The following is a 21,539-nucleotide window of genomic DNA, read 5'->3' on the forward strand; positions in this document are numbered from 1 at the left end:
CAGCCCTGATTTTTCCTTTCTGTTTAAACACCTGTGCTGTCTCAGGTCTGTGGAAAGACTTTCATCTATAAGCATGGTCTAAAATTACACCAGAGTCTTCATCAATCACAAAAGCAGTTCCAGTGCGAACTATGTGTTAAGTCATTTGTTACCAAACGGAGTCTTCAAGAACATATGAGTATTCACACAGGTAATGATTAATTTGTATGGACATGTTACACATTATATACTCTTAAGTCACTGTTAAATTGATTATGCTGTAATTATTTTAGAAATGATATTGATATACTGATGGCTATATGTGTGCAGTTTTTTTATTAATGAAAGTAAGGCTAGAAAGTGTTTTTTGTTTTTTTTTTTAAGATTTTATTTGACAGAGAGACAGCCAGCGAGAGAGGGAACACAAGCAGGGGGAGTGGGAGAGGAAGAAGCAGGCTCCCAGCGGAGGAGCCCAATATGGGGCTTGATCCCAGGACCCCGGGATCACACCCTGAGCCAAAGGCAGACGCTTAACGACTGAGCCACCCAGGCGCCCCTAGAAAGTGTTCTTAAATCTAGTTTTAGAGCTGTCTTTTTGGTGTAAAAATATTCTTTGTTTTCCCTTAGTGTAGAAAAAAGTGTCCTGAGTGTTAAATTACGCAATATTTAGATCCAGGCACTTAAAGAAATGGTCATGCTTTTAAAAAGTTAATGGGGCGCCTGGGTGGCTCAGTCAGGTAAGCATCTGCCTTCAGCTCAGGTCATGACCCTCATTGGGCTCCCTGCTCAGTGGGGAGTCTGCTTCTCCCTCTGCCTCTCCACCCCCCCCCAATTCTTTCTCAAATAAATAATCTTAAGAAAGTTAAGTAATAGGCAGATGTAACTGTCAAGAGGGTATAGGGCTTATAATTTTATTAGAAATTTTAGTCCACACTTAATTATTTTCCAGTGCTTAAAGCAGTTCTGTGGAAATGGCTAGTGAAGGGTAGGTAGTCGCTCCAGAACTTGTATTCAACTCTGTACGATTACAATCCGGATGATTATGCAAATGCATGACGTTCTTTGGGTATTGGTAACCTTGCTAGTACTGTAATTGAGAGGAAATAGAGATTTTGACCTGGTTTGTTGTTCTTCTGAGAAGATGACTGCCAAGTGTAATAGCTTCTGTGTCCCCTTGATAGATAACTTTTGAAGTAGGACATAAAGTATTCTGTTGGAAGAGCACCCGATTGTTGGATTTGTGATGTATTGTTTATTTTTCATAGGTGAGTCCAAGTACCTTTGCTCAGTTTGTGGAAAGTCTTTTCACAGGGGCTCTGGACTTAGCAAGCACCTAAAGAAACACCAGCCAAAGCCAGAAGTTCGAGGCTATCATTGTACTCAGTAAGTATTTAATATATAAACTGTTCAATTTCCTTGTGTTCTTACAGGTTTATTTGAAAGTTCCTTTCAAAAGAAAATATTTGAGATAACTCTAGTGGATAACACTATTATATCATTGAAATTTGCTAAGGGAGTAGAACTTACATGTATATATCTGAAGTGATGGATACGTGACTTAACTAGGGGGAAGGAATCCTTTCACAACGGATACATCTATCAAACCATTATGTACATTTTAAATATCTTACAATTTTATTTGTCAGTTATACCTCAATAAAGCTAAAAAAAACCACAAGGAAATGTTTGAAGATAATATTGAATTTTTATTTATTCTTGATTTTAATCAGTCTTTTTTTTTTTGCCTAGATATTGCTATTTATGATTTTTTAGTTTTATTTAGATATTACATAACACATAACTCACTCACTTGAAATAATTTAAAGACATTCTTCAAATGTATTACCTGGGGGTGGAGACTATAGGAAGGAAGGCTAGAGATTATTTTTCTAGGCAGTTCGTCTAAGGTGCTGGCTTGTCTGCTAGTTTTTTGTCTCTTCAGACTCTTTTTCTTTTCTCCCTCTTTTTATTTTCCAAAGCCTCCTGAAATTTCTAATTGAGATAAAACTCACTTAACATAAAATTCATCATTTTAAAGTGTACAATCCACTGACTTTTAGTACATTTAGTACATTGTGCAATTAGACATCACCACTGCCTAATTCCAGAATGCCTTCACACTGAGGCAGGCTGTTACAACTCTGTCTTGGCCTTCTCTTCCTGTTTGTGCAGTCTTTTCTCAATATGTATTGCCCTGGCCAAGTGCATGGACTTCTCAACTCCTGGGAGAATGTGAGAGTTTTTCAAAGCCCCTCATCGACCACAATTTCATTCCCAAGCTCTTGGTTTGTATATTGTTTGAACCAAACTATTATTTCTTGCCCCATGCAGTGGAAGCGAATATATTTGCCTTTAAATGTTTTCAACAGACTTCTCTTTTCCCCCCAATCCTCAGTCCTAATAGAGTTGGGCAGACTAAATGCAGGCTCTTTGAGGGGATCCTTCAGGGAGTCACTGGGTAGGTTGAAAGAGACAACCACAGTTCTTTGAGAATAAGTCCCTCGGGCACTAGGAACCCATGGTGGGAATGCAGTCTTCATGGCTGCTGCTGAGCTGAGAAGCAGGGAATGGGACCAAGGTAAGTTCAAATGCTACAAAGCTCTCTTACAAACATTTAACGATTTTTAAAATTATATGTTTGCCTGGTCTCTGTACCCTTTTAGTCCGTTTCCAGAGTTCCAGTAAAATTGATTCTCATAATTTAGGCCAGTTTTGTCTACTGCTTTGTGGAGCATTGGGCTTGTGGGTTTCCTGACTGCCATATTTACTGATGTCACTTTAATCAGTCTTATTATAAAACAGATATTTTATTATCAATCGATTTTTAGTTGCAAGTGAAAGAAAACCCAACCTAAACTGGCTTGAATGAAAGGTAAGTCTAGGAGTCTGAATGGTTAAGCATAAACTAGATTCACATTCATTAGCACTTGATGTCTCCAAGGCTCTCTGGACAAGGCAGGAGCAATGGCTTCAGCCTCACATCCTCTCAACTCCCAAATCATCAAGCCGCGTTTCTGGTAATTCCTGTATAGGTTCTGAGATCGAATCTGGTTAAGTCATTTGATTATCCCCTCATCAGTAATTACAGCCAAGGGAATGCTGTGCTCTGATTGAGTTAGGTCTGAGGCAGTTGCTCCATCCTGTGGTCAACAGTGAGGCCTACTCTAAACACATGGACAGAAAGGAAGAGGGGAAAAATGGGGGATCAGATGGGGTTTAGGGGGAGAAAGAAAACCAATGTCTTATACAATAGCCTTTGAGAGCTCTGCATTGTTCTTTTTAAATGTTTCTAGTACTAGAAATAAAACAAACAAGCAAAAGAGAAAGAGAGAGGGAGGCAAACCAAGAAATGGACTCTGAACTATAGAGAACAAACTGATGGTTACCAGAGGGGAGGTGGGTGGGGGCATGGATGAAATAGGTGATGGGGATTAAGGAGGGCACTTATGTTGAGCACCAGGTGTTGTATGGAAGTGTTGAATCACTATATTGTACACCTGAAATTGTATGTTAACTAACTGGGATTTAAATAAAAACTTAAACACGTTTCCAGTACTCCAGAGCCAAAAGAACTTCAAACCCTGAAGCCTTTTACTGCAAGATTGGAATAGTAGCAAATTCTTGTGGTTTTGAAACTTAAAAATAAATTTATTTATTTATGATTTATTTATTAAAGATTTTATTTATTTGATAGGGAGAGAGCACAAGCAGGGGGAGCAGCAGAGGGAGAAGGAGAAGCAGGCTCCCAAACAAGCAGGGAGCCTGATGCTGGTCTTGATCCCAGGACCCTGGGATCACGACCTGAGCCGAAGGCAGACACTTAATGGTCTAAGCCACCCAGGTGGCTAATTTCTTTTGTTTTAAATTGGGATCATTTTGTAGAGTTCCAGAAACCCATGAATGTACTGAGTCTTGGAAATTTGTTTTAAAAGAATAATGAAGTGATCCGATTGAGTGGTTTCAACTTTGTTATTGCAGATGTGAAAAAAGTTTCTTTGAAGCTAGAGATCTTCGTCAGCACATGAACAAACATCTTGGCGTGAAGCCATTCCAGTGCCAATTTTGCGATAAGTGCTATAGTTGGAAGAAGGATTGGTATTCCCATGTGAAGTCTCATTCTGTCACTGAGCCTTACAGGTAGATAAATTTGACCTGAACTTAGCGGAGATGTATATGTACTTGGATTAATTCTTTTGGATGCTGGTGCTTTGGAAAAAATAATTTAGGTGTTTTTTTTACCCCCATTATAGGTGTAATATATGTGGCAAAGAATTTTATGAGAAAGCATTGTTCAGAAGGCACGTAAAGAAGGCTACCCATGGAAAAAAAGGAAGAGCAAAGCAGAACCTGGAACGGGTGTGTGAACAATGTGGAAGAAAATTCACTCAGCTAAGAGAGTATAGGAGACACATGAACAACCATGAAGGTACCTGTACTTAATATTATGTATATATTTAAGTAGGATAAAAAGCCAATCCAATAGTGACTCTCCCTTTACTAGGCCTCTTGTCTGTTACCTCACCTTCCTTTGATAAGAGTTTAATCCCATGTTATGGAATATTTATTCAAGTGATTGAGGTGATCCTGAACCTGGGTGCCTAGTTATTGTGTATGTAGACAGGTTTCTTTTTTAGTGAGCTTGGTATTGTAGGTCAGCTGGACTATTGGAAGCTTCTGTTACCTTATCCTAAGGTTATAGGAAACTCAAAATTGTCTCTCAGTAACTTCTATCTCCTGATACACCTGTAGAGAGATTGTATTGCAGAATCTAGTTTATTCTAAGGTATACCATTAGGTCCTAAATAAAAGATTGCCATAGTCCAGATAGAAGGGGTTATGGGCTACTGTACCTAAAGAAAAGCATTATTTATCAAGGAACTTTAATATATTTTGCTACTTGTACCTTACACACACACTTCTCTCTCTGTCTCCCTCTTTTTTAATAGGGGTTAAGCCATTTGAATGCTTAACATGTGGAGTAGCTTGGGCTGATGCCCGATCTCTAAAACGCCACGTCAGAACACATACTGGCGAACGGCCCTATGTCTGCCCGGTATGTAGCGAAGCCTACATAGATGCTCGAACACTCCGTAAACATATGACTAAATTCCATAGAGATTATGTGCCTTGCAAAATAATGCTGGAAAAAGATACCCTTCAGTTTCATAACCAAGGAACTCAAGTGGAGCATGCTGTTAGTATCTTAACAGCAGACATGCAGGAACAAGAAAACAGTGGTCCTCAAGAACTGGAGACGGTGGTGGTGACGGGAGACACCATGGAAGCGCTGGAAGCTGTTGCGGCTACGGAAGAGTGTCCATCAGTGTCCACGCTCTCTGACCAAAGCATTATGCAAGTGGTTAATTATGTGTTGGCACAACAGCAAGGACAGAAGCTCTCGGAAGTGGCAGAAGCTATTCAGACTGTTGAAGTGGAGGTGGCACACATTTCAGAAGCAGAATGACTATAGCTATAGAGAGAAAAGAAGTGACATGTATACTGAACTCACGGAACATCTGTTTACAGTACTATGTGACTGTCTGCCTGGAGTTGGTAGGTCAAGGCTCTGAGCTGTTTGGTGATGTTTGAACATTTCCGAACGGTTTGTCTGGCTAATGGTGTCTGTTGAAAAGTCTATTTACTGTAAAGAAATTGAAAACAAATCTACTTGATGGCATTGGTTTATATCATGGTGTACTTTTTATGAATTAATGTTTATAAAGGATTGTACTAAATTAAAAACTGTATAGTTTCACTTGCATTTTGACATTATATACTTTGAGTTTAAAAGGCTGCACTAGTCAGATCTTCTTCTCTTTTATTCTCAAAATAGAGAGGTTCTGTGATTTCATTTGCCCTGTTTATAGGTTTAAAAAAAAATCTAATATAAAGCATTTTAGTAGGATGCATAGGTATATTACATTTTTAAAATGCTTCAGATCTGTGATTCTTGACTTCTTATTTATTTTAACCCCTTATAAGTCAGGGATTTATTCTATTTTAAAGCACTTAATGAGTTACATGTTGTAATCAAGTTTGCACAGTATACTTATCTATATGGGGAACCCTTAAATAAATAGCTGATTTTTTAAATGCCATTAAAATGCATGAAATGCCTATTAAAGCCTTACTATATACTATCTCTTCAAGGCAAGTAAATTGACCATGAGCAAAGAACACTGTTATTAAACACTGTTGATGGGAAATTTCTCCTTGATAACATGGGACAATGAATGAAAAAAATCTCATTCTTTTGCTGAACAATGAACAAATTAAAACTAGATTTGGTATGTTTGCAGCTTTTGTATCATGTTTAATTGTTCAATTTTGTTGAAAAACTGCTTTAGAAATAGGATAGCAATATAGACCTCTACAGCGGTCCTGTGGATACCGTATAATTGTCAAGTAACTTCAGAATATTGAAAAGTCTTCAGTTGAGCCCTCATTTTAGTATACTATTTGAAGAAGTTAAATGATTATGGTCCACCAAATTGTTGAAAGTAAATTATTTTTAAAAGTTACCTGAGAATTATATTAATTTGTGTTTTTGATTTTTAAATTCCCACTCCTAGACGCTATCCAGTTTTCTGATCTTCAGAATAACCATGGGGGAGATGCCACATTTCTCTCGTGTGGGAATCTACCACTCAAACTATAATTGTTAAAATTAAACTTTTTTAAGTATTAGAAGCTAATATAAGATATAAAATGAAGATATAAGCAAATCACATGTAAATCATTCCTAAAGCACAAGAAAAGAATGTGCCTTGATGTACATATATTATTAAGATACTTATTCCAGTTTACTTAAAAAATGGCTAAAAGGTAAAGACTAAATATGACGCCATGCATGCATTGTACCTGCATATGTAATATTTGCATTTGCAAATTTCCCATTGTTTCTGTAGCTGTGTGGCTGACTTTCAATTTTAAGTGAATTGACATACAGTCTGTAACTTTATATTGGCTGCTTGTTTATCGTACCTTTCAGTTAGTGAAAACGTATTTCACCCTGACTTGGAATTGTGTCTTTTATGTTCCATCTTCACTGTTGTTATTAGATTTAGTTGGTTGTATAAGACCATTAATGTATGTCAAAAATTGTAAATAAAAGATGTTGAATCTTGTTTAAAAGCATAAGCTTTGGAGTTGAGCTTGTCACTTTTCTATTCATAAATCAGTTGCTGTTATTTGATATGTTATTAAAGTTAATCCATTTTTAAAGGGAAGGGGAATAGAATACATTAAAAAAAAACCATTGGGTGAAAACAATAATATTAGAGCTTCTTACTTGTAAACATAATTTTGCCACAAAATTGGAAGTAGTGTGACTTACTGCCTACTTCGGATAATTCAAACATGTAGAGTTACAGGGCGCCTGGCTGGCTCCGTCGTCGGTACAGCATGTGACTCTTGGTCTTGACTTTGTGCATTCAAGCCCCATGTTGGGCATGACTTTTTTAAAGATGTGTAGAATTACATAATTCCATGTTAGAAACATGTTAAAGTTGCAGAAATTCAGTTTTATATTGCCATGAGGGAAACGTCTATATTTAATTCACAATTCCTTTTTAGAAACACGCACTGCGGGGCACCTGGGTGGCTCAGTCATTAAGCATCTGCCTTCGGCTCAGGGCGTGATCCTGGGGTCCTGGGATCGAGCCCCACATCGGGCTCCCTGCTCTGCTGGGAGCCTGCTTCTTCCACTCCCCCTGCTTGTGTTCCCTCTCTCGCTGGCTGTCTCCGTCAAATGAATAAATCTTAAAAAAAAAAAAAAAAAAAAAGACACATTGGCTTGTCAGGTGACTCTCCCCTAATTGTGTGGGTACCCCTGGTTAAATGTACTTCTTAACTCCTGCTGCCAAGCAGTTTGAGTCATTGCTGTTAGTCACTGAAATGTATGAATTGATAGCAATCAATGAATTCTCTAACATGGATCTGAATCTGTTTTATTAAAAGCGGCTGTATACAGAATTTCACAGGGTTGCCTAAACTGCTAGACTTAGAGCACATCCAAACCCTCAGTGTTTTGTCGTTTTTAGTGCATTGGTGTACACTGTGCATGATGTTTCCTGCTCACGATTCTTCTTGTCAAACCTGTAATCTCTTGGAAGTTCCTAAACAGTTTTACATCTTACGTTTGGAACATACATAATAAAAGCCATTGCTTCCTTTTGATCCTATATGTTGATCAATGCGAGTTTGTAGAAGCTTGGGGAGCAAAGATGCATAAGTAACTTATTTAATCAGTTTATACCAGACTTATAGTCTATTACTTGATGTTTTGAGGTTTAAATACTGCTGTTCGTTGGATTTTTCCTCGAGAGCCTCACGGATTTGGGAGTATGGACTCCTCTCCAGTAGGGCCTCATCTTTTGGAAGCCTGTGCCGCCCACATAGGCTGAGGTTTTGTGTTTGCATCTGCTGGGTTGCTCCAAGAGTGTTCATGGTTAGGTACCATTTTCATGTTAATTCTCAGACTGGTTTCCTGGACCAGCACCTGTCAATTCGAACTTCAGGCAAGTTTGAGAGCACACTCGCTATTCTAAATCTTCAAGGGAGGCTTTTGCCCACCGACAAACAAGTATCCTTATCTGCTGGACTGGTGAACTGAGTTTTTTTCTTGACTGTTCTTTCACTGAAGATGTAGCTCTTTGTTTCTTTTTTCAGTAGGCTCCCTGCCCATCTTGGGGCTTGAACTCACGACCCTGAGATCAAGAGTTGCATGCTCTACCAACTGAGCCAGCCAGGTGCTCCCGTGTTCTCAGTATTACGTTTAATTCTTTTTCCAATTTCTGTAGACCTAAATCCTGATCTCGTTGCCTTTTAGCTGTCAAAAACCCCCGCTCTGAAACTGCCAATCCCATCTACCACAAGGCCACTACAAGTTCAACTCCATTTTCTCTTACCTGGGGACTCTAGGACATTCCCTTTCTTACAAACTTGGTATTATGATTTTCAAAGGAGTTTGTTACATTTTATCAAGTGGAGTTTCATGTATTTTGATCTCTTCCAAACTCTGGAAACCGAATAGTGTTCTTTAAATATTTTCCCTTCTGATTACTTTTTATTTCCGAAAGTTTTATTTCTACCCTCAATACCTCTTTCATTCTCCCCTTCTTTTTCTTGCTTCCCGATAACCTCCTTGGAGTTCCTCAACCTGATCTGTAACTGTTCTTACTCAATTGTCTATTCTTCATTTTAAAAATTACATTTTTTTTTTTAAAGATTTTATTTATTTATGTGACAGAGAGACAGCCAGCGAGAGAGGGAACACAGCAGGGGGAGTGGGAGAGGAAGAAGCAGGCTCCCAGCGGAGGAGCCCGATGTGGGACTCGATCCCGGTAAGCCGGGATCACACCCTGAGCCGAAGGCAGACGCTTTAACGACTGCGCTACCCAGGCGCCCCTAAAAATTACATTTCTTATCCTAGTATTTCCGATTGGTTCTTCATAGGTGCTCATTTCTGCTTCCCTTTTCCATTCATCTTTTCTTACCTTGCTGGTTGGATGTATTCGGTTCACTTTAAACGCTGTGTCTGTCTGTCCTGTGTGCTCTGCAAAAAAACTTATGTGTATATACCAACTTCACCATTCTACCGATAATGGATATTTGGGTTATTTTCAGTTTGGGGTTATCCTGAGGAATGTTGCAGGACCATTTTTATCCTCTTGGTATATACATGGGTGTGCATTTCTGTTGGATACATAACTTAGAGTAGAATTTGAGATATTTGGATTCGTGAACCAAAATATTTCCCAGAGGTTATACCAATTGACTCTCACAGTGGTGGTTGCTCTGCATGCTTACTTATCACTTACTTTGGCCATGCTGAGATGAATGTGCTTAATATCCCGTATGGCTTTAATTTGTACTTCCCAGAAGACTGAACACCTTTTCATGTATTCGTTGGCCATGTAATAGCATTTTCGTGAGGCAATTGAATACCTTATGCATTTTTTAGTTGTCTCTTTTCTTTCTGAAAACAAGCTGTTTTGCAATTGCCATCTCCTATTTTAGAGCTTGTCTTTTCATTCTATTAATGGTATCTTTTAATGAATGTAAGTCTTTAATTTTAATGTAGTCCAGTTTATAAATTTGTGTCCTTTTACGATCTTTCCCTGCCCAAAGATTATATTTCCCTATTTTATCTTCTAAAAGCTTTATACCTTTGTCTTTTATATTTAGATTTATGATCTGAAACAGAGGTAGACATCAAGCTTCTTTTTTTTTTAAAGTCTTTATTTATTTAACAGCAAGCACAAGCAGGGGGAGTGGCAGGCACAGGGAGAAGAGAAGCAGGCTCCGTGCTGAGCAGAGAGCCCAATACAGGGCTCGATTCCAGGACCCTGGGATAATGACCTGAGCCGAAGACACTTAACCGACTGAGCCACTCAGGTGCACCTTAAGCTTTTTTTAGATAGTATAGATTTCCAATTGTGCACACAATTTTCTGAATACACCTATTTTTTTCCACTGTTCAGCAATGCCATCGTATAAATCAAGGGTACATGCATATGTAGATTTCTTTCTGGAATCTATTCTGCTTCTTTGATTTCTGTACTCTAGTACCAATTCTTTGCAATACCAAATTGCAACAATACTATTTCCTTACAGTACTTAGGACCATACTGTCTTAATACTGTAGGTTTATAATAATTCTGATATCTGATAGAGTAAATCCTCCCACTTCGTTCTTATTTCAGATTGCTTGTATATTCTATAATGAACTTACCAATTTCTATAATAAAATCCCGTTGGGATTTTGACTAGAATTGTATTGAACTTCTAGATCAATTTGGAGAGAACTGATATCTTTCTAATAACTGAATTCTCATTCCATGAACATATTTCTTCACTTATGTAAGTCATCTTTAATATCTCTCAAAATGTTTGTTTGTATAAACCTATTAGATATATTTTTATGCAATTGTGAATGTTATTTTTTATTTTTCAGTTTATTGGTATATAAAAATACAAAACACTTTTGTATGTTAAGGGAACTTTCATCTGATAAAGCTGTCTACAAAAAGCTAGAGCAAAACATTCTAAAAGGTGAAATGTTTAAAATTTTCTGACATAGTTGAAATAAGACCTTTTATTCAACTACCTTTCTAAATTCCTTTATTAATTTAGTTTTGACCGTCTCCATACCCAACTGTTATTTGGAAATAAGTTTTATTTTTCCTATTCCAATTCTAGCTTGCCTTATTGCTTTCTATAGGACCTCCAGTACAATGTTAAGTAGGTGTGATAGTTGACATCCTTGTCTTTTTTCCCATCTCAGAGTGAAAATCTGAAACTAGACAAAGATGCTACAAACAGCAACAATAAAACAAAATAAACACACACACAAAAATCCCAAAGCAAAACAACTATAGGCCAATATCCCTGATGAACACAGATGCAAAAAACCATCAACAAATACTAGCAAACAGAATTCAAAAAGATCATTCACCAGGGCACCTAGCTGGCTCAGTTGATAAGAACATGTGACTCCTGATCTTGGGGTAATGAGTTTGAGACCCCTGTTGGGGGTAGAGTTTACTTAAAAAAGAAAAGTATTAAAAAAAAGATCATTCACCACAATCAAGCAGGAATTATTCCAGGGATATGAAGGTGGTTTAATACGTGCCAATCAATAAATGTGATAATGCAGCATTAACAAGAGAAAAAAAGTATGATCATTTCAATAGATGCAGAAAAAGCATCTAACAAAATGCAACATCTCTTCATGGTAAAAACTCTCAACAAAGTGGGTTCTTTGAAGGAACATATCTCAACATAATAAGGCCCATATATGAAAAACCAACAGATAACATACCAATGGTGAAAACTAAAAGCATTTCCTCTAAGATCAGTAACGAGACAAGGATGTCCACCCTCACATTTATTCAATATAGTACTGGAAATTCTAGCAGCAGCAATCAGACATGAAAAATAAAAGGCATCCAAGTTGGCAAGGAAGAAGTACAACAGTCAACATTTGAAGATGGCATGATACTATACAAAGAAAACCCTAAAGATTCTACCAGAAAACTATTAGAATAAATGAATTCAGTAAAGTTGCAGGATACAAAATTAATATGCAGAAATCTATTGTTTCTATACACCAATAATGAAGGAGAAAGCAAAATTAAGAAAATAACCCTATTTACAATTGCACCAAAAATAATAAAATACCTAGGAATAAATTTAACCATGGAGGTAAAAGACCTATACTCTGAAAACTATTAGACATTGGTGAAAGAAATTAAGGATGTCACAAATAGAGGGATATGCCATGCTCATAAATAGGAAAAATTTATATTGTTAAAATATCCATACCACACAAAGCAATCTACAGGTTCAATGTAATCCCTAACAAAATACCAACAGGATTTTTCATGGAACTAGAACAAATAATCCTAAAATTTGTAATGCCTGAAAAGCTACAGCAACCTTGAGAAAGAACAAAGGTAGAGGAATCGCAATCCCAGATTTCCAGGTATACTACAAAGCTGTGGTAATCAACAGTATGGTACAGGCACAAAGACAGACACATAGACCAATGTAACAGGATAGAGAGCCTGGAAATAAACCCATGCCTATATGGTCAGTTAATCAATGACAAAGGAGGCAAGAATATACAATGGGGCAAGATGGTCTCTTTAACAAAGGGTGGGAAAAGTGGATAGCTACTATGCAAAAGAATGAAACTGGACCACTTTCTCAACTCAAAACAGATTAGAGATCTAAATGTGAGACCTGAAACCATGAAACTGCATCAAGAAAGTGTAGGCATTAATCTCTTGGACATAGGCATTAATAATCATGGATGTATCTCCTCAGGCAAGGGAAACAAAAGCAAAAATGAACTATTTGGGACACACCAAAATAAAAAGCTTTGGTGAGCAACGGAAACCATCAACAAAACAAAAAGGCAACCTAGTGAATGGGAGAAGACATTTGCAAATGATATATCTAATAAGGGGTCACTATCCAAAATAAATAAGGACATTATACAACTCAACACCAAGAAACAATCCAATTAAAAAATAGGCAGAGGACCTGAATAGACCTATTTCCAAAGAAGGCATAAAGATGGCCAACAGACAAATGAAAATATGTTCAACATAACTAATCACCTGGGAAATGCAAATTAAAGACACAATGAGTTATCAACTCATACCAGCCAGAACGGCTATAATCAAAAACACAAGAAATAAATGTTGGCAAGGATGTGGGGAAAAAGAACACTTGTGCACTGTTGCTGAGAATGTAAATTGGTGCAGCCACTGTGGAAAACAGTATGGAGGTTCCTCAAAAAACTAAACATAGAAATACCATATGATCCAGTAATTCCTCCCCAGAAGGGAGGGGCCAGGGGATAGGAAAAATAGGTGCGGGTGATTGAGAGGTACAAACTTCCAGTTATAAAATAAGTCAGTCATGGAGATGAAAAGTACAGCACAAGGAAAATAGTATTAAAAATACCTTATTTGGGGGGCACCTGGATGGTTCAGTGGTTAAGCGTCCCACTCTTGATTTTGGCTGAGGTCAGATCTCAAGGTCGTGAGATTGGGCTCATATTGGGCGTGGAAACTGCTTAAGACTTTCTCCCCTGCTCCGCCCCTCACAGCCCCACACACAGCCTGGCAAGCATGTGTGTGCACGTGCACATACACTCTAAAACAAACATATGTATATAATTGTGAATAATCAAACTCACAGAAAAATTATACGTAATTTTTTTCTTGAGACATTTTATTTTTAAAGATTTATTTATTTTAGGGGCGCCTGGGTGGTTTAGTCATTAAGCATCTGCCTTCAGCTCAGGGCGTGATCCCGGCGTTCTGGGATGGAGCCCCACATCAGGCTCCTCCGCTGGGAGCCTGCTTCTTCCTCTCCCACTCCCCCTGCCTGTGTTCCCTCTCTCGCTGGCTGTCTCTCTCTGTCAAATAAATAAATAAAATCTTTAAAAAAAAAAGATTTATTTAGAGAGAGAGAGAGCACTCCAGTGTGGGGGAGGGGCAGAGAGAGTGAATCTCAAGCTGACTCCTCAACAGAGCCCTACGCGGGGGCTCTACCCCATGACCCAAGAGATCCTGACCTAAGCCAAGATGATGAGGCAGCCAGCCGCTTAACCAACTGAGCCACCCAAGTGCCCCTCTTGAGAATTTTTAGAGTAACTTGTCAACCTGATGCCTCATTGCATCTGAATTATTATGTATTTCTTAAAAGTATTCTTTTGAATAGCTGCAATACAGTCAGGAAATTAACACTGATACATTACTGCCATGTAATCTATGTTCCAAGGTTTCTCTAAGCTCAACTTCAGCAGCATCCTACATATCTGGATATGGTATTCTTTCACTATTATTGAAGATTCAAAGTATTTTTAAATTTTCATAATTCCTTGACACGTAATTTAGAATATTACTCTATTTCTAAACACGGACTTTTAAATCTTTTGGTATTGATTTCATATTCTGTATATATTCCATTCTTTGAAATATACTGAGGGTTGTTTCATGAACAAGCACATCATCAATTTTTGCAAATGTTTCATGAGAATGTAAAAATATTCTCTATTTTGGGCATTGTTTTAATATGTAAATTAGGTCAAAATATTAGTTTTGTTCAAATACTCTGTACCCATACTGATCTATTTTTTGGTTTGTTCTATCAGTTACTAAGAATAGCTTATTAAAATATCCTTGTATGAATGTGGATTTGCCTATTTCTTTTAATTTTCACAATTTTTGCTTTATACATCTTAAAGTGTTATTAGGTGCATAAAATATATAGTTCCTGGTTAAACATTTTATCATTATGAAAGGATAAATTGAAGTGTCCCTTGTAATACTCCTGGCTCCAAGTCTACTTTGGCTGAAATTAAAATAGCAACATCAGCTTTTTTGGTATTCATATGGTGTATTTTACCATCATGCTTTCAACCTGTCCATGTTCTCATATTTAAGGTATGGTCTCCTATACATATAGTTGTCCTGTTTTTTTAATCCAGGTGCCAGTCTTTCTTTCCATACGAATATTTAGTCCAATTAAAAAGTAGGGCATAATTACCAACACATTTGCATATGAATATGCCATTTTCCCTTTTTTGCCCTGCTTGTTCCATACTCCTTTTTGAAAGATTTCAGGGCCCTAAGGTGGCTCAGTCAGTTAAGCATCCGATGCTCAGTTTCAGCTCAGGTCATGATTTCAGGGTTGTGAGATCCAGCCCCGCGTCCGGCTCCACACTCAGCACAGAGTCTGCTTGAGATCCTTTCTCCCTTTCCCTTTGCCCCTCCTCCACTTTAAATAAACAAACAAACAAACAAACAAACAAGATCCCATTTTCTTCCCCCATTAGCTTATTTGTGTATCGTTTTAACTATTATTCCATAGTTTGCCTGGACGGGACACTGAAGTTCTTGGCAGTGTCTTCTACTTCATGGGCATCTACTCCATAAGCTATAGAACTGTGTACAGATACATATAATCCCACTCGAAAGATGTAGAAACAGACAAAAGAGAAATAGTCTTAACAACTCCCACACCAATGGTACTTACCATTACACAATCAGGCTTCACGTTGACCACATTCCCTCAAATATCCTAGTACCCTCTGAAAACCCTTTATGGGTTATCAAACTCAACACCCAAATAACAAATAATCCAGTCAAGAAATGGGAAGAAGACATGAACAGACATTTCTCCAAAGACGACATCCAAATGGCCATCAGACACATGAAAAAAATGCTGTACATCACCCGGCATCAGGGAAATACAAATCAAAACCACAATGAGATACCACCTCACACTAGTCAGAATGGCTGAAATTAACAACACAGGAAACAACAGATGTTGGCGAGGATGTGGAGAAAGGGGTACCCTCCTACACTGTTGGTGGGAACGCGAGCTGGTGCAGCCACTCTGGAAAACAGTATGGAGGTTCCTCAAAAAGTTGAAAGTAGAGCTACCCTACGACCCAGCACTTGCACTACTGGGTATTTACTCCAAAGATACAAATGTAGTGATCCGAAGGGGCTCCTGCATCCCAATGTTCATAGCAGCAATGTCCAGATATCAATAGACAGATGAATGGATAAAGAAAATGTGATACACACACACACACTGGAATACTACTCAGGCATCAAAAAAATGAAATCTTGCCATTTGCAACAACATGGATGGAACTAAAGGGTATTATGCTAAGTGAAATAAGTCAGAGAAAAAAAAATCATCATATGATCTCACTCATGTGGAATTTAAAAAACAAAAGATCATAGGGGAAGAGGAAAAAATAAAACAAGATGAAATCAGAGAGGGAGATAAACTATGAGACTTTTTTAAAAAAAGATTTTATTTGACAGAGAGAAAGAGAACAAGTAGGCAAAGTGGTGGGTGGAGGGAGAGGGAGATGCAGGAAAAAGCCCAACATGGGGCTCAATCCCAGGACCCTCGGGTCATGACCTGAGCTGAAGGCAGATGCTTAACTGACTGAGCCACCCAGGTGCCCCAGCATAAGAGACTCTTAATCATAAGAAACTGAGGGTTGCTGGAGGGGGGGAGTTGAGGGGATGGAGTAACTGGGTGATGGACATTAAGGAAGGCACGTGATGTAATGAGCACTAGGTAGAAGACTGATGAATCACTGACCTCTACCTCTGAAACTAATAATACATTATGTTAACTAATCAAATTTAATTAAAAAAAAAAAGAAAAGAAAACCATCTATGGATTTTCTGTCATCATCTGCTACTTACCTAAATTCTGGCTGGCAGTTTTTCTTAGAAACTTTAAAAGTTACCCTACATATATTTGTCAATTTCCCCCTCTTCAACACCTACCATTCTCCCCGGTCATCTGGATGCTTCCATCTCCCATCACTGCTGCAACCACTGCACTCCTTAGCCATGTCTCTGATGTTACTTCCAACTCATTACTGCTAATTAAAAAACATACCATTCTAAGCTTTTATAAACTCATTCATGGAGCATGCTACCTATATCTTGCTTTCCTAGCTCCCGTGCTTGCCCGATTATCCTTTTTATCTTACACCCATTACTTCGATTATTTAAAACTGCCCTTCATCTTGAAACTCCCTGGTTTTCTAATGGCTCCCTGTCTGTAGCAAAGAAACCACAAGAGGAATGAAAGTAACTTTGTATAGGACAAGAGATTGCACTTAGAATTCTCCATTTCAACATGGCGGCACTACCAGCATACCTTATTAAAAGATGGCAAGGCCATATGTTAAACTAGAATTTATATAAAAATTTGAGGGAAAAAAAAAAAGTTGGCACCAAATAGCAGCTGCTTTGTCTTAAGTTACTCCTATCAGAGAAAGCAAGGGCTCTGGTAAAAGTGATGATTCCCAATTTTCTTCTTTAGGGCATCACATAACCAATGCCTGCCATAGTATTTAAATGGGACAGAATGAGAATACGTTGTTTTTCTTTTTTTTTAAGTAGTGCTTTTAAAAAAGAGATTTCATTATTTACTTCACAGAGAGCGAGAACACAAGCAGGGGGAGTGGAAGAGGGAGAGGGAGAAGCAGATTCCCCACTGAGCAGGGAGCCTGATGTGGGACTCGATCCCAGGTCCCCAGGATCATGACCTGAGCCGAAGGCAGATGCTTAACTGACTGAGTCACCCAGGCACTCCAAGAAGAACCATGTTTAAAAGCTGGGAAAGTGACATTTTTTCTCCTCAAAGTGATCCTCTGAGAGTATAACTACACTGAAATCCTGTTTTGAAAAATTTGCTTGTATGGTTATATATGTATGAATGTTTATACACAGACTAAGTTAATATCCACACACAGCATTACAATAGTGTCGTTAGAATATTTGGGGGGGTATATTATCTATTATAATTATGGTGAAGAGGCACCTTGTGACTCTCTGTGTTACACCACTGCTCACACCATATTTTTAATAAACTTTTTTAAAGAGCAGTTTTAGGTTCATAGCAAAATTGAGCAGAAAAGTAAAGTTCCCATATATTCTGTCTCCACAGAGACACGTTTTCATTCTCAATCTGCATCTTCAGTGGAACACCTGGCTGGCTCCATCACACAGCAGACAACTCTTGATCTGGGGGTTGTAAGTTGGAACCCCATGCTGGGTGTACAGATTACTTAAAAATAACATCTTTAAATAAAAAAAAATTGCATCTTCAGGGGCGCTGGGGAGGTTCAGTCAGTTAAGCGTCTGCCTCTTGATTTCGGCTCAGGTCATGATCTCAGGGTCATGATACTGAGCCCTGTGTCAGGCTCCATGTTAGGTGCTCCATGCTTAAGATTCTCTCTCTCCCTCTGCCTCTTTCCCCATCTCTCACTCTAAAAAGAAAAAAAAAAAAAAAAAGCATCTTCGGTTAGATTTGTTTTAATCATTTGCCAATGTTTCAACATCTATTAGTACTTACATTCTTTCAATGTCACTTTGCTACTCTCAGGAGTTCCATATCACCAAGGATTCGTCATGCAGCTGAATCAGGGATTCCCAAAATTTGTCTTCACTGTTAATGGTGGGCACCTTGGTACGCTGCTCTTCCCTGCAGCAGCCATAGCTTCTCCTCCTCAAAGATCTGAAATTTGGCCTCTGGGTCCCTCCTCTAAGATGTTAAATCTTTCCCTTGTTCACTTACTCCCTGAGCCCTAAGGTGGCAGACTGTCCCAGCAGTTGCTACATCACCTACACCTCAGAGTTCTCACATTAACTATCTTTATGCAGATCTTCCTTCACTTGAAATGGTGTTACATCCCCATAAATCCACTGGAATTGGAAAAAATGTTAAGTCAAAAATGTGTTTAATACAGTTACCCTACTAAACACCATAGCTTAGCTTGGCCTTATAGGTGCTCACACCACCAACAGCCTACAGTTGGGCAAAACCATCTAACGCAAGTCTACTGTATAATAAAGTGTCTAATATCTCATGTAATTTATTGAGTACTGCACTGAAAGCAAAAAACAGAATGGCTGTATGTGTACAGAATAGTTTAAAGTGTATCGGTTGTTTACCCTTGTGATTGAAAGGCTACCTGGGAACTAGCTGCGTACTGCCAGCCCAGGAAAACATAAAAATTCAAAATTCAACGTATGGTTTCTACTGAACGTGTACTTTTTTTTTTTTTTTTTTAAAGCAATCTCTATGCCCAACGTGGGGCTCGGACTCACGACCCTGAGATGAGTCACATGCTCTTCTAACTGAGCCAGACATGTGCCCCAAACGAGTATCACAATGAACCATCATGAAGTTGAAAAGTTATAAGTCAAACAATTGGTAAGGTGCGGACCGTCTGTATTAGTTTTCCCTTGTTGATATAATCCTGAAAAAGCCTTTGACAAAATTCAACACCCATCCCTGACAAAAAGCACTTCAGAAAATAGGAATTGAAAGATATTTTTAACATGATAAGATATGTTTAGTCCTAAAGCCAGCATCTTACTTAATGGTAAAACACTAGAGACATTTCCACTGAGAACAAGAATAAGGCAAGGGTGCCTGTTATTTCTCTTTTTAGTACTGTACTACTAGCGGTATTAAGCAATACAGTTAGACAAGAAAAATGAATTAGAGGCACAAAAATTGGTAAAGAAGTAAAACCAACTCTATTTGCAGGTGATATAATAATACACCTGAAAAATCCTAGAGAAACAATGATAAAACTCAATAAAAGATTTCAGTAAGATAGCAAGACACAGAATATACAGAAATTGCCTTCATATCCTAAAACAATCAGCACACAATGGTACAGAAAACCCCATTTCAGTAACAACAAAGATTAAATACTTAGGACTAAGCTTACAAGAAATATGCAAAACCTGTATGACAAAAAATTTAAAACACCCCTGAAAGACACAAAAGCAAAGTGCTCTTGATTATGATGGCTTATTATCATAAAGATATCAGTTAACTAAAATTAGATCCTGATCTCACAAATGCACAAGAATATACCCCAAATTAGTAGGAATCTACTTAAATTTAAAAAATGAAAGAATACAAAAGCACAAGAAAAACATGGGTAAATTCATCTCTAATATCAGTATAGAGAAAGGCTTTCTAAATATTAACATAAAATTGAGAGGCAATAAAAAATTAACAGAGTTTACCACATAAAAAAATGAAAGCTTTCTGCATTGCAAAAAAACCCACCAAAATCAAAGCCCAAAGACAATTAACTGGGAAAACTATAATACATCAAAGATAAAGAGTCTGTATATAAGGAATTCTTAAAATTTGAGAAAGGACCAAAAACCCATAGTAAAATGGAAATTACATGAACAGACTATTCATAAAGACATTCAGATGACCCTTAAATATAGAAGATACCCTACCTCATTCGTAGCTAGAGATGTAAATTAAAACTGATCTGAAATACCATTTTTTTACCTATCAGATGTGGCGAAAATTAAAAAGCTTGACCTAAACATCCTGTTGGCAAGGCTGTGAAAAGAGGCATGCACTCTCATACATTCCTGGTGGAAAAACAAACTTGGTACAACCCTTTTGGAGGAGAATCTGGCAAAATCTAACAAAAGTACATATACACTTATATTTGGACTCAGCAATCCTATTTCTGGGAATTTACCTGAAGGGGAGATACATCACAACGATATGAAAATACACATGCACAAGGTCATTCAATTACAGCATTGTAATGGCAAAATACTGGAAATGTCCTAAATGCCCACACATAGAAGAGTAATTGCGTAAACTATAGTATATTCACACTATATAGCTGTTAAAAATGTTTTTGGACTAAGATCTCCATAAACTGGTAGTTTCCAGGGTATCCTGCGAAGTAGGAAAACCACCACTGAAATATGAGAGAGTTAACTACAACATGCTACGTATCATGTAAGGAAAAAAGGGAAATAATAACCAATCATCTATTTATTCAAAGGAGACACAGGAAGGATGAAACAGAAATCAGAAATAGATTACCTACTGGGGATAGGTGCAAACAGGATAGAAAGGCTAGGAGAAAGAGAATGAGCTAGAAAGGACAGGAAGGAGTGACACTTTTTGTATAGTTCTTTTAGAACTATGCTAATATTTTACATACAACCCCCCCCCATAAGTTAACAAAGAATGGGCAGCATTCATTATGAAATACAAACAAAAACAAGTTAAATGAGTAGCATAACCATACTGTAAAGGTGAACAAAGAACCCACATAATTACTTTGCAAAACAATATTTTGATTATGCACTGTAAGACTAAAAAAAAGCAACTATACACATATACAAATAGGTTGGTAGGCTGTTTTTTCATTGGTAGATGTATGGTTAGTAATTCTGAATGTACTTTATATATGTTCTAAAATTGGGCAAATAAAAGTGAACATATTACAGATAGTCAAAGTCAGATTTCTTACTGTTGGATAAAAGTTTCAAATATAGGAAAACTAGAATGAACTCTGGTGTTGGTCTGGTATTGGAAGTATCAATATGAATTAATGGAGATACACACACATACAGTATACACATACATACACACATTCATACTTACCGATCTAGAAATCGATATAGATGTGTATATTACACACATTTTCTAGTCTGTTA

The 21,539-nt window shown here is 37.7% G+C and overlaps 1 protein-coding gene across 2 annotated transcripts in view; it reads left to right on the forward strand.

The window, feature by feature from the left end:
• Positions 1 to 7,119, forward strand: part of ZBTB11 (zinc finger and BTB domain containing 11) — a 32,147-nt gene extending 25,028 nt beyond the window's left edge. For both annotated transcript variants that reach the window (XM_026492456.4, XM_057306711.1), the window contains exons 7-11: positions 46 to 190; positions 1,245 to 1,362; positions 3,958 to 4,116; positions 4,230 to 4,405; positions 4,926 to 7,119. In XM_026492456.4, the coding sequence (XP_026348241.1) occupies positions 46 to 190; positions 1,245 to 1,362; positions 3,958 to 4,116; positions 4,230 to 4,405; positions 4,926 to 5,443 (1,116 nt within the window). In that variant the 3' untranslated portion in view covers positions 5,444 to 7,119. The remainder of the gene's footprint in view (positions 1 to 45; positions 191 to 1,244; positions 1,363 to 3,957; positions 4,117 to 4,229; positions 4,406 to 4,925) is intronic.
• The last annotated feature ends 14,420 nt before the right edge of the window (positions 7,120 to 21,539 follow it).

This window comes from Ursus arctos, unplaced genomic scaffold (assembly GCF_023065955.2).
Source record: "Ursus arctos isolate Adak ecotype North America unplaced genomic scaffold, UrsArc2.0 scaffold_4, whole genome shotgun sequence".
NCBI classification, from domain to species: Eukaryota; Metazoa; Chordata; class Mammalia; order Carnivora; family Ursidae; genus Ursus; species Ursus arctos.